Source organism: Oncorhynchus nerka, linkage group LG15 (assembly GCF_034236695.1).
Source record: "Oncorhynchus nerka isolate Pitt River linkage group LG15, Oner_Uvic_2.0, whole genome shotgun sequence".
NCBI lineage: Eukaryota > Metazoa > Chordata > Actinopteri > Salmoniformes > Salmonidae > Oncorhynchus > Oncorhynchus nerka.
Genome location: NC_088410.1, coordinates 16,416,399 through 16,435,766, shown reverse-complemented (window position 1 = coordinate 16,435,766; position 19,368 = coordinate 16,416,399). Strand labels below are relative to the sequence as shown.

The 19,368-nt window shown below is 36.2% G+C and overlaps 1 protein-coding gene across 1 annotated transcript in view; it reads left to right on the top strand.

Annotated features, from left to right (window-relative positions):
* Window positions 1-818: 818 nt before the first annotated feature.
* LOC115127768 (adhesion G protein-coupled receptor L1-like) overlaps window positions 819-19,368 on the top strand; it is a 91,936-nt gene continuing 73,386 nt past the window's right edge. Inside the window, 4 exon segments of the mRNA XM_065000662.1 lie at window positions 819-933; window positions 1,790-1,873; window positions 16,736-16,865; window positions 17,798-17,907. Of these exon segments, the coding sequence (XP_064856734.1) occupies window positions 864-933; window positions 1,790-1,873; window positions 16,736-16,865; window positions 17,798-17,907 (394 nt within the window). The 5' untranslated portion in view covers window positions 819-863.

Genomic DNA, 19,368 nt, shown 5'->3' with positions numbered 1-19,368 from the left:
TCCTCTTCGCTCTTCTTCCTCCCTCCCTCCTTCCTTCCGTCTTTCTCTGACTGTGACGTCCTGTCACCATGGTAACAGTGGAACGAGGGAGTACTGTGCAGCGGCAGCTTTCCCTTCATCTCACTGTTTTTCTCTGTCCTTCTTTCACTCTCTCATCTTTCTCCCTCTTTCTACACTGCTCTCCCTTTTTCCACCTCTCAATCTGTCTTCCTGTTTTACATTGTTGTATCTCTCTCTCTCTCTCTCCCTCTCTCTCTCTCTCTCTCTCTCTCTCTCTCTCTCTCTCTCTCTCTCTCTCTCTCTCTCTCTCTCTCTCTCTCTCTCTCTCTCTCTCCCTCTCTCTCTCTCTCTCTCTCTCTCTCTCTCTCTCTCTCTCTCTCTCTCTCTCTCTCTCTCTCTCTCTCTCTCTCTCTCTCTCTCTCTCTCTCTCTCTCTCTCTCTCTCTCCTCTCTCTCTCTCTCTCTCCCTCTCTCTCTCTCTCCTCTCTCTCTCTCCTCTCTCTCTCTCTCTCTCTCTCTCTCTCTCTCTCTCTGTGTGTGTTTCCCCCTGCTGTAGCACCACACCATCTCTGCCGGGACATTTAAATGACTCACAGGGAGGCATACCATTGTCATAATCAGTGGACATCCACATAAATCAGCTCACATGAACGCCACACACAGACACACACAGACACACACAGACACACAGACACACACAGACACACAAACACGAACGCCACACACAGACACACACAGACACACACAGACACACAAACACACACACAGACACACATACTCCCTCTCACTTAAATTCTTCTCCTCTTCATCCTCAGGCTCTCCTGACGTGCCTGGTGGTATCGCGTCCTGACTCTCCCCCCCGTCATGGCTCTGTCACTGTGGTTCCTGTTTGTGTCTGTCACCACCCTAACTCACGTTGCCCCCTCTGGCCAAGGTAGGAATCACATCCCTAATTACTACTAACTGACTATGCTAACTAACTAACTGCCTAACTAACTAACTGTCTGACTGACTGCCTAACTAACTGTCTGATGGACTGCCTAACTGACTGCCTAACTGACTGCCTAACTGACTGCCTAACTAACTAACTAACTAACTAACTAACTAACTGATTGCCTAACTGACTAACTCACTAACTAGCTAACTAACTAACTAACTGACTGCCTATCTGACTAACTAACTAACTAACTAACTAACTGATTGCCTATCTGACTAACTAACTGGTGTTTTGCCTAACTACCTAACTGGCTGATTACCTAAATGACTAACTAACTAACTGATTGCCTAACTAACTAACTGGCTGATTACCTAAATCACTAACTAACTAACTGATTGCCTAAATAACTAACTGGTGGACTACCTAACTGCCTAACTACCTAACTGGCTGATTACCTAAATGACTAACTAACTAACTAGCTAACTAACTAACTAACTAACTAACTAACTAACTAACTGACTGATTGCCTTTCTGACTAACTAACTGGCGTTTTGCCTAACTGCCTAACTGGCTGATTACCTAACTGCCTAACTAACTAACTGGCTGATTACCTAAATGACTCACTAACTAACTGTCTGATTACCTAAATGACTAACTAACTAACTAACTGATTGATTGACTAACTGACTAACTAACTAACTCACTAACTAACTGACTGACTAACTGACTGACTGCCTAACACTCACTCACTCTCACATACACACAAACAGAGGAAGGTTGGAATCCCTTAACTATTAATTAGAATGTCTGTCTTAAAGAGGTGTTCGTTAATGAACTGTTGTCTCCCCCCCAGCGATGTCCAGAGCTGCGATTCCCTTCGGCATCCTGAGGAGGGAGCTAGCGTGTGAGGGCTACCCTATCGAGCTGCGTTGTCCAGGTAGGCATGTGTGTGTGTGTGTGTGTGTGTGTGTGTGTGTGTGTGTGTGCCTGTGTGTGACTGTGTGTGTGTTCATGTTTGTGCGTGTATGTGTGTGTAGTTGATTGTAATGAAATCATGTGCTGTAGCTGTAATGAGGTTGAATGTAATAGTCTATCAAACTAATGAGGTTGGGTGTATTAGTCTTTCGAAGTAATGAGGATGGATGTAGTATTCTATCACTGTAATGAGGGTGGATGTAGTATTCTATCACTGTAATGAGGGTGGATGTAGTAGTCTATCACTGTAATGAGGTTGGATGTAGTATTCTATCACTGTAATGAGGTTGGATGTAGTATTCTATCACTGTAATGAGGGTGGATGTTGTATTCTATCACTGTAATGAGGTTGGATGTAGTATTCTATCACTGTAATGAGGGTGGATGTAGTATTCTATCACTGTAATGAGGATGGATGTAGTATTCTATCACTGTAATGAGGATGGATGTAGTATTCTATCACTGTAATGAGGGTGGATGTAGTATTCTATCACTGTAATGAGGTTGGATATAGTATTCTATCACTGTAATGAGGGTGGATGTAGTATTCTATCACTGTAATGAGGGTGGATGTTGTATTCTATCACTGTAATGAGGTTGGATGTAGTATTCTATCACTGTAATTGATGTAGTATTCTATCACTGTAATGAGGTTGCATGTAGTATTCTATCACTGTAATGAGGGTGGATGTAGTATTCTATCACTGTAATGAGGTTGGATGTAGTAGTCTACAACAAGATCCATCCTACCTCCATCCTCATTACTTTGACAGACAACTACATCCAACCTCATTACTACCAAAGTACATTACGACTAGTCTCACTGATTTACTAGAATGACACATTTTAACTAGTCTTTCACTGCTAGAAAATACATTATAACGAGTCTTTCACTGCTTTACTAGAATGATACATTATAACTAGTCTTTCATTGCTTTACTAGAATGATTGCTTTACTAGAATGATACATTATAACTAGTCTTTCACTGCTAGAATGATACATTATAACTAGTCTCTCCCTGCTTTACTAGAATGATACATTATAACTAGTCTCACTGCTTTACTAGAATGATACATTATAACTAGTCTCACTGCTTTACTAGAATGATACATTATAACTAGTCTCCCTGCTTTACTAGAATGATACATTATAACTAGTCTCACTGCTTTACTAGAATGATACATTATAACTAGTCTCACTGCTTTACTAGAATGATACATTATAACTAGTCTCCCTGCTTTACTAGAATGATACATTATAACTAGTCTCACTGCTTTACTAGAATGATACATTATAACTAGTATTTCACTGCTTTACTAGAATGATACATTATAACTAGTCTTTCACTGCTTTACTAGAATGATACATTATAACTAGTCTCACTGCTTTACTAGAATGATACATTATAACTAGTCTCCCTTCTTTACTAGAATGACACATAACTAGTCTCACTGCTTTACTAGAATGATACATTATAACTAGTCTTTCACTGCTTTACTAGAATGATACATTATAACTAGTCTCACTGCTTTACTAGAATGATACATTATAACTAGTCTTTCACTGCTTTACTAGAATGATACATTATAACTAGTCTCACTGCTTTACTAGAATGATACATTATAACTAGTCTTTCACTGCTTTACTAGAATGATACATTATAACTAGTCTCACTGCTTTACTAGAATGATACATTATAACTAGTCTCACTGCTTTACTAGAATGATACATTATAACTAGTCTCACTGCTTTACTAGAATGATACATTATAACTAGTCTCCCTGCTTTACTAGAATGATACATTATAACTAGTCTCACTGCTTTACTAGAATGATACATTATAACTAGTCTCCCTGCTTTACTAGAATGACACATTATAACTAGTCTCACTGCTTTACTAGAATGATACATTATAACTAGTCTCACTGCTTTACTAGAATGATACATTATAACTAGTCTCACTGCTTTACTAGAATGACACATTATAACTAGTCTCACTGCTTTACTAGAATGATACATTATAACTAGTCTCCCTGCTTTACTAGAATGATACATTATAACTAGTCTCACTGCTTTACTAGAATGATACATTATAACTAGTCTCCCTGCTTTACTAGAATGACACATTATAACTAGTCTTTCACTGCTTTACTAGAATGATACATTATAACTAGTCTCCCTGCTTTACTAGAATGATACATTATAACTAGTCTCCCTGCTTTACTAGAATGACACATTATAACTAGTCTCACTGCTTTACTAGAATGACACATTATAACTAGTCTCCCTGCTTTACTAGAATGATACATTATAACTAGTCTCCCTGCTTTACTAGAATGACACATTATAACTAGTCTTTCACTGCTTTACTAGAATGATACATTATAACTAGTATTTCACTGCTTTACTAGAATGACACATTATAACTAGTCTTTCACTGCTTTACTAGAATGATACATTATAACTAGTCTCACTGCTTTACTAGAATGATACATTATAACTAGTCTCACTGCTTTACTAGAATGATACATTATAACTAGTCTCACTGCTTTACTAGAATGATACATTATAACTAGTCTTTCACTGCTTTACTAGAATGATACATTATAACTAGTCTAGAATGATACATTATAACTGCTTTACTAGAATGACACATTATAACTAGTCTCACTGCTTTACTAGAATGATACATTATAACTAGTCTCACTGCTTTACTAGAATGATATAACAGTCTCACTGCTTTACTAGAATGACACATTATAACTAGTCTCCCTGCTTTACTAGAATGACATTATAACTAGTCTCTAGAATGATACATTATAACTAGTCTCCCTGCTTTACTAGAATGATACATTATAACTAGTCTTTCACTGCTTTACTAGAATGATACATTATAACTAGTCTCACTGCTTTACTAGAATGATACATTATAACTAGTCTCACTGCTTTACTAGAATGATACATTATAACTAGTCTCACTGCTTTACTAGAATGATACATTATAACTAGTCTCACTGCTTTACTAGAATGATACATTATAACTAGTCTTTCACTGCTTTACTAGAATGATACATTATAACTAGTCTCACTGCTTTACTAGAATGATACATTATAACTAGTCTCATGCTTTACTAGAATGATACATTATAACTAGTCTCACTGCTTTACTAGAATGATACATTATAACTAGTCTCACTGCTTTACTAGAATGACACATTATAACTAGTCTCACTGCTTTACTAGAATGATACATTATAACTAGTCTCCACTGCTTTACTAGAATGAATGATAACTAGTCTCATTTTACTAAATGACACATTATAACAGTCTGCTTTTTACTAGAATGATACATTATAACTAGTCTCCTGCTTTACTAGAATGATACATTATAACTAGTCTCACTGCTTTACTAGAATGATACATTATAACTAGTCTCACTGCTTTACTAGAATGATACATTATAACTAGTCTCACTGCTTTACTAGAATGATACATTATAACTAGTCTCACTGCTTTACTAGAATGATACATTATAACTAGTCTTTCACTGCTTTACTAGAATGATACATTATAACTAGTCTTTCACTGCTTTACTAGAATGATACATTATAACTAGTCTCACTGCTTTACTAGAATGATACATTATAACTAGTCTCACTGCTTTACTAGAATGACACATTATAACTAGTCTCACTGCTTTACTAGAATGATACATTATAACTAGTCTCCCTGCTTTACTAGAATGATACATTATAACTAGTCTCACTGCTTTACTAGAATGATACATTATAACTAGTCTCACTGCTTTACTAGAATGATACATTATAACTAGTCTCCCTGCTTTACTAGAATGATACATTATAACTAGTCTCACTGCTTTACTAGAATGATACATTATAACTAGTCTCACTGCTTTACTAGAATGATACATTATAACTAGTCTTTCACTGCTTTACTAGAATGATACATTATAACTAGTCTTTCACTGCTTTACTAGAATGATACATTATAACTAGTCTCACTGCTTTACTAGAATGATACATTATAACTAGTCTCACTGCTTTACTAGAATGATACATTATAACTAGTCTCACTGCTTTACTAGAATGATACATTATAACTAGTCTCACTGCTTTACTAGAATGATACATTATAACTAGTCTCACTGCTTTACTAGAATGATATAACTATAACTACTAGTCTTATAACTAGTCTGCTTTACTAGAATGATACATTATAACTAGAATGATACATCTAGTCTCACTGCTTTACTAGAATGATACATTATAACTAGTCTCACTGCTTTACTAGAATGATACATTATAACTAGTCTCCCTGCTTTACTAGAATGATACATTATAACTAGTCTCACTGCTTTACTAGAATGATACATTATAACTAGTCTCCCTGCTTTACTAGAATGACACATTATAACTAGTCTTTCACTGCTTTACTAGAATGATACATTATAACTAGTCTCACTGCTTTACTAGAATGATACATTATAACTAGTCTCCCTGCTTTACTAGAATGATACATTATAACTAGTCTCACTGCTTTACTAGAATGACACATTATAACTAGTCTCCCTGCTTTACTAGAATGATACATTATAACTAGTCTCCTGCTTTACTAGAATGATACATTATAACTAGTCTTTCACTGCTTTACTAGAATGATACATTATAACTAGTCTTTCACTGCTTTACTAGAATGATACATTATAACTAGTCTTATAACTAGTCTGCTTTACTAGAATGATACATTATAACTAGTCTCACTGCTTTACTAGAATGATACATTATAACTAGTCTCACTGCTTTACTAGAATGATACATTATAACTAGTCTCACTGCTTTACTAGAATGATACATTATAACTAGTCTTTCACTGCTTTACTAGAATGATACATTATAACTAGTCTCACTGCTTTACTAGAATGACACATTTACTAGAATGATACATTATAACTAGTCTCACTGCTTTACTAGAATGATACATTATAACTAGTCTCCCTGCTTTACTAGAATGATACATTATAACTAGTCTCACTGCTTTACTAGAATGATACATTATAACTAGTCTCCCTGCTTTACTAGAATGATACATTATAACTAGTCTCACTGCTTTACTAGAATGATACATTATAACTAGTCTCCCTGCTTTACTAGAATGACACATTATAACTAGTCTTTCACTGCTTTACTAGAATGATACATTATAACTAGTCTTTCACTGCTTTACTAGAATGATACATTATAACTAGTCTCACTGCTTTACTAGAATGACACATTATAACTAGTCTCACTGCTTTACTAGAATGATACATTATAACTAGTCTCCCTGCTTTACTAGAATGATACATTATAACTAGTCTCACTGCTTTACTAGAATGATACATTATAACTAGTCTCCCTGCTTTACTAGAATGACACATTATAACTAGTCTTTCACTGCTTTACTAGAATGATACATTATAACTAGTCTCACTGCTTTACTAGAATGACACATTATAACTAGTCTCCCTGCTTTACTAGAATGATACATTATAACTAGTCTCACTGCTTTACTAGAATGACACATTATAACTAGTCTTTCACTGCTTTACTAGAATGATACATTATAACTAGTCTCCCTGCTTTACTAGAATGACACATTATAACTAGTCTCACTGCTTTACTAGAATGATACATTATAACTAGTCTCACTGCTTTACTAGAATGATACATTATAACTAGTCTCACTGCTTTACTAGAATGACACATTATAACTAGTCTCCCTGCTTTACTAGAATGATACATTATAACTAGTCTCCCTGCTTTACTAGAATGATACATTATAACTAGTCTCACTGCTTTACTAGAATGACACATTATAACTAGTCTCCCTGCTTTACTAGAATGATACATTATAACTAGTCTCCCTTCTTTACTAGAATGACACATAACTAGTCTCACTGCTTTACTAGAATGATACATTATAACTAGTCTTTCACTGCTTTACTAGAATGATACATTATAACTAGTCTCACTGCTTTACTAGAATGATACATTATAACTAGTCTCACTGCTTTACTAGAATGATACATTATAACTAGTCTTTCACTGCTTTACTAGAATGATACATTATAACTAGTCTTTCACTGCTTTACTAGAATGATACATTATAACTAGTCTCACTGCTTTACTAGAATGATACATTATAACTAGTCTCACTGCTTTACTAGAATGACACATTATAACTAGTCTCCTGCTTTACTAGAATGATACATTATAACTAGTCTCCTGCTTTACTAGAATGATACATTATAACTAGTCTCACTGCTTTACTAGAATGATACATTATAACTAGTCTCCTGCTTTACTAGAATGATACATTATAACTAGTCTCACTGCTTTACTAGAATGATACATTATAACTAGTCTCACTGCTTTACTAGAATGATACATTATAACTAGTCTTTCACTGCTTTACTAGAATGATACATTATAACTAGTCTCACTGCTTTACTAGAATGATACATTATAACTAGTCTCACTGCTTTACTAGAATGATACATTATAACTAGTCTCACTGCTTTACTAGAATGATACATTATAACTAGTCTCACTGCTTTACTAGAATGATACATTATAACTAGTCTCACTGCTTTACTAGAATGATACATTATAACTAGTCTCCCTGCTTTACTAGAATGATACATTATAACTAGTCTCACTGCTTTACTAGAATGATACATTATAACTAGTCTCACTGCTTTACTAGAATGACACATTATAACTAGTCTTTCACTGCTTTACTAGAATGATACATTATAACTAGTCTTTCACTGCTTTACTAGAATGATACATTATAACTAGTCTCACTGCTTTACTAGAATGACACATTATAACTAGTCTCACTGCTTTACTAGAATGATACATTATAACTAGTCTCCCTGCTTTACTAGAATGATACATTATAACTAGTCTCACTGCTTTACTAGAATGATACATTATAACTAGTCTCCCTGCTTTACTAGAATGATACATTATAACTAGTCTCACTGCTTTACTAGAATGATACATTATAACTAGTCTCACTGCTTTACTAGAATGATACATTATAACTAGTCTCCTGCTTTACTAGAATGATACATTATAACTAGTCTCAGAGAATGATACATTATAACTAGTCTTTCACTGCTTTACTAGAATGATACATTATAACTAGTCTCACTGCTTTACTAGAATGATACATTATAACTAGTCTCACTGCTTTACTAGAATGATACATTATAACTAGTCTCACTGCTTTACTAGAATGATACATTATAACTAGTCTCACTGCTTTACTAGAATGATACATTATAACTAGTCTCATTATAACTAGTCTCTGCTTTACTAGAATGATACATTATAACTAGTCTCACTGCTTTACTAGAATGACACATTATAACTAGTCTTTCACTGCTTTACTAGAATGATACATTATAACTAGTCTCACTGCTTTACTAGAATGACATTATAACTAGTCTCATAATTAAGAATGACACATAGTCTCACTGCTTTACTAGAATGATACATTATAACTAGTCTTTCACTGCTTTACTAGAATGATACATTATAACTAGTCTCACTGCTTTACTAGAATGATACATTATAACTAGTCTTTCACTGCTTTACTAGAATGATACATTATAACTAGTCTCACTGCTTTACTAGAATGACACATTATAACTAGTCTCACTGCTTTACTAGAATGACACATTATAACTAGTCTCCCTGCTTTACTAGAATGATACATTATAACTAGTCTCCCTGCTTTACTAGAATGATACATTATAACTAGTCTCACTGCTTTACTAGAATGATACATTATAACTAGTCTCCCTGCTTTACTAGAATGACACATTATAACTAGTCTCACTGCTTTACTAGAATGATACATTATAACTAGTCTTTCACTGCTTTACTAGAATGATACATTATAACTAGTCTTTCACTGCTTTACTAGAATGATACATTATAACTAGTCTTTTTACTAGAATGATACATTATAACTAGTCTCACTGCTTTACTAGAATGATACATTATAACTAGTCTCCCTGCTTTACTAGAATGATACATTATAACTAGTCTCACTGCTTTACTAGAATGATACATTATAACTAGTCTCACTGCTTTACTAGAATGATACATTATAACTAGTCTCACTGCTTTACTAGAATGATACATTATAACTAGTCTCACTGCTTTACTAGAATGATACATTATAACTAGTCTCACTGCTTTACTAGAATGATACATTATAACTAGTCTCCCTGCTTTACTAGAATGACACATTATAACTAGTCTTTCACTGCTTTACTAGAATGATACATTATAACTAGTCTTTCACTGCTTTACTAGAATGATACATTATAACTAGTCTCACTGCTTTACTAGAATGACACATTATAACTAGTCTCACTGCTTTACTAGAATGATACATTATAACTAGTCTCCCTGCTTTACTAGAATGATACATTATAACTAGTCTCATGACTAGAATGATACATTATAACTAGTCTCACTGCTTTACTAGAATGATACATTATAACTAGTCTCACTGCTTTACTAGAATGATACATTATAACTAGTCTTTCACTGCTTTACTAGAATGATACATTATAACTAGTCTCACTGCTTTACTAGAATGATACATTATAACTAGTCTCCCTGCTTTACTAGAATGATACATTATAACTAGTCTCACTGCTTTACTAGAATGACACATTATAACTAGTCTTTCACTGCTTTACTAGAATGATACATTATAACTAGTCTCCCTGCTTTACTAGAATGACACATTATAACTAGTCTCACTGCTTTACTAGAATGATACATTATAACTAGTCTCACTGCTTTACTAGAATGATACATTATAACTAGTCTCACTGCTTTACTAGAATGATACATTATAACTAGTTATAACTAGTCTCACTGCTTTACTAGAATGATACATTATAACTAGTCTCCTGCTTTACTAGAATGATACATTATAACTAGTCTCAAATGATACATTATAACTAGTCTCCTGCTTTACTAGAATGATACATTATAACTAGTCTTCTCACTGCTTTACTAGAATGATACATTATAACTAGTCTCACTGCTTTACTAGAATGATACATTATAACTAGTCTTTCACTGCTTTACTAGAATGATACATTATAACTAGTCTCACTGCTTTACTAGAATGATACATTATAACTAGTCTTTCACTGCTTTACTAGAATGATACATTATAACTAGTCTCACTGCTTTACTAGAATGATACATTATAACTAGTCTCACTGCTTTACTAGAATGATACATTATAACTAGTCTCATGCTTTACTAGAATGACACATTATAACTAGTCTCACTGCTTTACTAGAATGATACATTATAACTAGTCTCCTGCTTTACTAATGAATGATACATTATAACTAGTCTCACTGCTTTACTAGAATGATACATTATAACTAGTCTCACTGCTTTACTAGAATGATACATTATAACTAGTCTCCTGCTTTACTAGAATGATACATTATAACTAGTCTCACTGCTTTACTAGAATGATACATTATAACTAGTCTCCTGCTTTACTAGAATGATACATTATAACTAGTCTCACTGCTTTACTAGAATGATACATTATAACTAGTCTCACTGCTTTACTAGAATGATACATTATAACTAGTCTCCTGCTTTACTAGAATGATACATTATAACTAGTCTCACTGCTTTACTAGAATGACACATTATAACTAGTCTCCCTGCTTTACTAGAATGATACATTATAACTAGTCTCCCTGCTTTACTAGAATGATACATTATAACTAGTCTCACTGCTTTACTAGAATGATACATTATAACTAGTCTCCCTGCTTTACTAGAATGATACATTATAACTAGTCTCACTGCTTTACTAGAATGATACATTATAACTAGTCTCACTGCTTTACTAGAATGATACATTATAACTAGTCTCACTGCTTTACTAGAATGACACATTATAACTAGTCTCCCTGCTTTACTAGAATGATACATTATAACTAGTCTCCTGCTTTACTAGAATGATACATTATAACTAGTCTCACTGCTTTACTAGAATGATACATTATAACTAGTCTCACTGCTTTACTAGAATGATACATTATAACTAGTCTCACTGCTTTACTAGAATGATACATTATAACTAGTCTCACTGCTTTACTAGAATGATACATTATAACTAGTCTCACTGCTTTACTAGAATGATACATTATAACTAGTCTTTCACTGCTTTACTAGAATGATACATTATAACTAGTCTCACTGCTTTACTAGAATGATACATTATAACTAGTCTCACTGCTTTACTAGAATGACACATTATAACTAGTCTCACTGCTTTACTAGAATGATACATTATAACTAGTCTCACTGCTTTACTAGAATGATACATTATAACTAGTCTCCTGAATGATACTTTACTAGAATGATACATTATAACTAGTCTCACTGCTTTACTAGTCTTATAACTAGTCTGCTTTACTAGAATGATACATTATAACTAGTCTCCTGCTTTACTAGAATGATACATTATAACTAGTCTCACTGCTTTACTAGAATGATACATTATAACTAGTCTCACTGCTTTACTAGAATGATACATTATAACTAGTCTCACTGCTTTACTAGAATGATACATTATAACTAGTCTCACTGCTTTACTAGAATGACACATTATAACTAGTCTCCCTGCTTTACTAGAATGACACATTATAACTAGTCTCACTGCTTTACTAGAATGATACATTATAACTAGTCTCCCTGCTTTACTAGAATGACACATTATAACTAGTCTCACTGCTTTACTAGAATGACACATTATAACTAGTCTCACTGCTTTACTAGAATGATACATTATAACTAGTCTCCCTGCTTTACTAGAATGATACATTATAACTAGTCTCTGCTTTACTAGAATGATACATTATAACTAGTCTCAGACTAGAATGATACATTATAACTAGTCTCACTGCTTTACTAGAATGACACATTATAACTAGTCTCACTGCTTTACTAGAATGATACATTATAACTAGTCTCACTGCTTTACTAGAATGATACATTATAACTAGTCTCCCTGCTTTACTAGAATGACACATTATAACTAGTCTCACTGCTTTACTAGAATGATACATTATAACTAGTCTCACTGCTTTACTAGAATGATACATTATAACTAGTCTTTCACTGCTTTACTAGAATGATACATTATAACTAGTCTCACTGCTTTACTAGAATGACACATTATAACTAGTCTTTCACTGCTTTACTAGAATGATACATTATAACTAGTCTCACTGCTTTACTAGAATGATACATTATAACTAGTCTTTTTACTACTGACTTTAACTAGTCTCACTGCTTTACTAGAATGATACATTATAACTAGTCTTTATAACTAGTCTCCCTGCTTTACTAGAATGATACATTATAACTAGTCTCACTGCTTTACTAGAATGATACATTATAACTAGTCTCACTGCTTTACTAGAATGATACATTATAACTAGTCTCACTGCTTTACTAGAATGATACATTATAACTAGTCTTTCACTGCTTTACTAGAATGATACATTATAACTAGTCTTTCACTGCTTTACTAGAATGACACATTATAACTAGTCTCACTGCTTTACTAGAATGATACATTATAACTAGTCTCACTGCTTTACTAGAATGATACATTATAACTAGTCTCCCTGCTTTACTAGAATGATACATTATAACTAGTCTCACTGCTTTACTAGAATGATACATTATAACTAGTCTCCCTGCTTTACTAGAATGATACATTATAACTAGTCTTTCACTGCTTTACTAGAATGATACATTATAACTAGTCTTTCACTGCTTTACTAGAATGATACATTATAACTAGTCTCACTGCTTTACTAGAATGACACATTATAACTAGTCTCACTGCTTTACTAGAATGATACATTATAACTAGTCTCCCTGCTTTACTAGAATGACTAGAATGATACATTATAACTAGTCTCACTGCTTTACTAGAATGATACATTATAACTAGTCTCACTGCTTTACTAGAATGACACATTATAACTAGTCTCACTGCTTTACTAGAATGATACATTATAACTAGTCTCCCTGCTTTACTAGAATGATACATTATAACTAGTCTCACTGCTTTACTAGAATGACACATTATAACTAGTCTCACTGCTTTACTAGAATGATACATTATAACTAGTCTCCTGCTTTACTAGAATGATACATTATAACTAGTCTCACTGCTTTACTAGAATGATACATTATAACTAGTCTCACTGTCTAGAATGATACATTATAACTAGTCTGCTTTACTAGAATGACACATTATAACTAGTCTCACTGCTTTACTAGAATGATACATTATAACTAGTCTCACTGCTTTACTTGATACATTATAACTAGTCTCACTGCTTTACTAGAATGATACATTATAACTAGTCTCACTGCTTTACTAGAATGACACATTATAACTAGTCTCACTGCTTTACTAGAATGATACATTATAACTAGTCTCACTGCTTTACTAGAATGATACATTATAACTAGTCTCCCTGCTTTACTTCTAGAATGACTTATAACTAGTCTCACTGCTTTACTAGAATGATACATTATAACTAGTCTCACTGCTTTACTAGAATGATACATTATAACTAGTCTCACTGCTTTACTAGAATGATACATTATAACTAGTCTCACTGCTTTACTAGAATGATACATTATAACTAGTCTCACTGCTTTACTAGAATGATACATTATAACTAGTCTCACTGCTTTACTAGAATGATACATTATAACTAGTCTCACTGCTTTACTAGAATGATACATTATAACTAGTCTCACTGCTTTACTAGAATGATACATTATAACTAGTCTCACTGCTTTACTAGAATGACACATTATAACTAGTCTCACTGCTTTACTAGAATGATACATTATAACTAGTCTCACTGCTTTACTAGAATGATACATTATAACTAGTCTCCCTGCTTTACTAGAATGATACATTATAACTAGTCTCCCTGCTTTACTAGAATGATACATTATAACTAGTCTCACTGCTTTACTAGAATGATACATTATAACTAGTCTTTAACCTGCTTTACTAGAATGATACATTATAACTAGTCTCACTGCTTTACTAGAATGATACATTATAACTAGTCTCACTGCTTTACTAGAATGATACATTATAACTAGTCTCCTGCTTTACTAGAATGACACATTATAACTAGTCTCACTGCTTTACTAGAATGATACATTATAACTAGTCTCACTGCTTTACTAGAATGACACATTATAACTAGTCTTTCACTGCTTTACTAGAATGATACATTATAACTAGTCTCCTGCTTTACTAGAATGACACATAACTATAAACTAGTCTCACTGCTTTACTAGAATGACACATTATAACTAGTCTCCCTGCTTTACTAGAATGATACATTATAACTAGTCTCACTGCTTTACTAGAATGATACATTATAACTAGTCTCCCTGCTTTACTAGAATGACACATTATAACTAGTCTCCCTGCTTTACTAGAATGACACATTATAACTAGTCTCACTGCTTTACTAGAATGATACATTATAACTAGTCTCCCTGCTTTACTAGAATGACACATTATAACTAGTCTTTCACTGCTTTACTAGACTGATACATTATAACTAGTCTCCCTGCTTTACTAGAATGATACATTATAACTAGTCTCCCTGCTTTACTAGAATGATACATTATAACTAGTCTCCCTGCTTTACTAGAATGACACATTATAACTAGTCTTTCACTGCTTTACTAGAATGATACATTATAACTAGTCTTTCACTGCTTTACTAGAATGATACATTATAACTAGTCTCACTGCTTTACTAGAATGATACATTATAACTAGTCTCCCTGCTTTACTAGAATGACACATTATAACTAGTCTCACTGCTTTACTAGAATGACACATTATAACTAGTCTCCCTGCTTTACTAGAATGATACATTATAACTAGTCTCACTGCTTTACTAGAATGATACATTATAACTAGTCTTTCACTGCTTTACTAGAATGATACATTATAACTAGTCTTTCACTGCTTTACTAGAATGATACATTATAACTAGTCTTTCACTGCTTTACTAGAATGATACATTATAACTAGTCTTTCACTGCTTTACTAGAATGATACATTATAACTAGTCTTTCACTGCTTTACTAGAATGATACATTATAACTAGTCTCCCTGCTTTACTAGAATGATACATTATAACTAGTCTTTCACTGCTTTACTAGAATGATACATTATAACTAGTCTTTCACTGCTTTACTAGAATGATACATTATAACTAGTCTCCCTGCTTTACTAGAATGATACATTATAACTAGTCTCCCTGCTTTACTAGAATGATACATTATAACTAGTCTCCCTGCTTTACTAGAATGATACATTATAACTAGTCTCCCTGCTTTACTAGAATGATACATTATAACTAGTCTCCCTGCTTTACTAGAATGACACATTATAACTAGTCTCACTGCTTTACTAGAATGATACATTATAACTAGTCTTCCACTGCTTTACTAGAATGACACATAACTAGTCTCCCTGCTTTACTAGAATGATACATTATAACTAGTCTCCCTGCTTTACTAGACTGATACATTTTATATTTGACCCTTTGTTTCACATTTCCAATACTTCTGAAAATACTTTTAAACAGCTGAATTCATCCATTTTGTCTTCCTGGGAAATGACCGTTTCTAGGAAGTGACGTCATAATGATTGAGACGGCAAACTACGGACGCACGGACGATAAGATCTGTGACGCGGACCAATTTCAGATGGAGAACACACAGTGTTACCTCCCAGACGCACTCAAGATCATGGCCCAGAGGTGTGTATGTGTGTACCAGTGGTTCAGTTCTCAGCACTGTTTTCATTGAAGCCCCAATCAATACTACTACTCTCTCCCTCCCTCCCTCCCTCCCTCCCTCCTCCCCCTCCCTCCCTCCCTCCCTCCCTCTTTCTCTCTCTCCCTCTCAATCTCCCTCCCTCCTATCTCCCTTCTCCCGCTCTCTCTCCCTCCCTCCTCTCTCTCCTCTCTCCCTCCCTCCCTCCCTCCCTCCCTCCCTCCCTCTCTCTCTCTCTCTCTCTCCCCCTCCTATCTTCCTCCTCCGTCTCTCCCGCTCTCTCTCCCTCCTCTCTCCCTGTCTCACTCTCTCCTTCCTCCCTCCTGCCTCCTCCCTCTCTCCTTCCTCCCTCCTGCCTCCTCCCTCTCTCTCTCTCTCCTTCCTCCCTCCTGCCTCCTCCCTCCTCCCTCTCCCGCTCTCTCTCTCTCCCTCCTCTCTCCCTCCTCTCTCCCTGTCTCCCTCTCTCCTTCCTCCCTCCTGCCTCCTCCCTCTCTCTCTCTCCCTCCCAATCTCCCTCCCTCCTATCTTCCTCCTCCCTCTCTCCCGCTCTCACCCTCCTCTCTCCCTCTCTCCCTCTCTCCTTCCTCCCTCCTGCCTCCTCCCTCTCTCCCTCTTTCCTTCCTCCCTCCTGCCTCCTCCCTCTCTCTCTCTCTCCTTCCTCCCTCCTGCCTCCTCCCTCTCTCCCGCTCTCTCTCTTTCCCTCCTCTCTCCCTCCTCTCTCCCTATCTCCTTCCTCCCTCCTGCCTCCTCTCTCTCTCTCTCTCTCTCTCTCTCTCCCTCCCAATCTCCCTCCCTCCTATCTTCCTCCTCCCTCTCTCCCGCTCTCTCTCCCTCCTCTCTCCCTCTCTCCCTCTCTCCTTCCTCCCTCCTGCCTCCTCCCTCTCTCTCTCTCCCTCCTCCATCTCTGTCTCTCTAGGTGTAACAACAGGACCCAGTGTGTAGTGATAGCAGGAGTAGATGTGTTTCCAGACCCCTGTCCTGGTACATACAAATACCTGGAGATACAGTATGAATGTGTTCCTTACAGTAAGTACACACACTCACCATACACACACACAAATGCACACACACACACACACACTCACACATAAACATACACCATACACACCCACCATACACACACACACATGCACACACACACATAAACACATAAACACACACACACACACCATACACTCATACATAAACACACCATACACACCCACCATACACACACACACACACGCACATAAACACACACACACTCATACCATACACACACCATACACACACACCATACACACACACACATGCACACACACACACACACACACACACACACACACACACACATAAACACACCATACACACATACACACACCTTCACACACACACACACACACACACACAAACACAGAAACACACAAACTCACACATACACGTACACACTGAGCTCTAACTCTGTTTTATTACAGATTTACCAGCGAGGAACAATTGCTGATTAATTATTTGACTGTGTGTTTTATTTGTTTTTAAACAGCAACAACTTTCTTCTTTTTCAGCTTTATTTTGTCCATCATGAAAAACTCTGTTTTCTCCACAGGAGTCAGCTGGAGGGATGGAGGGAGAGTGGAGGGAGGAGAAAGGAAGGAGGGATGGATGGATGGGTAGTGGAGGGAGGAGGGATGGATGGAGAGTGGAGGGAGGAGGGATGGATGGATGGGTAATGGAGGGAGGAGGGAGGGAGGGAGGAGGGATGGATGGATGGGTAATGGAGGGAGGAGGGAGGGAGGGAGGATGGATGGATGGAGAGTGGAGGGAGGAGAGAGGAAGGAGGGATGGATGGATGGGGAGGGAGGAGAGGGGAGGAGAAAGGAAGGAGGGATGGATGGATGGGTAGTGGAGGGAGGAGGGAGGGAGGGAGGGGAGGAGGGATGGATGGAGAGTGGAGGGAGGAGGGGATGGAGGGAGAGGAGGAGGGAGGAGAAAGGAGGGAGGAGGGATGGATGGATGGGTAGTGGAGGGAGGAGGGATGGATGGAGAGTGGAGGGAGGAGGGATGGATGGAGAGTGGAGGGAGGAGAAAGGAAGGAGGGATGGATGGATGGGTAGTGGAGGGAGGAGGGATGGATGGAGAGTGGAGGGAGGAGGGATGGATGGATGGATGGGTAATGGAGGGAGGAGGGAGGGAGGGAGGAGGGATGGATGGATGGGTAGATGGATGGAGGGAGGAGGGAGGGAGGGAGGATGGATGGATGGAGAGTGGAGGGAGGAGAGAGGAAGGAGGGATGGATGGATGGGGAGGGAGGAGAGTGGAGGGAGGAGAAAGGAAGGAGGGATGGATGGATGGGTAGTGGAGGGAGGAGGGAGGGAGGGAGGAGGGGGATGGATGGAGAGTGGAGGGAGGAGAGAGGAAGGAGGGATGGATGGATGGGGAGGGAGGGAGGAGGGAGGGATGGATGGATGGATGGGGAGTGGAGGGAGGAGGGAGGGAGGAGGGAGAGTGGAG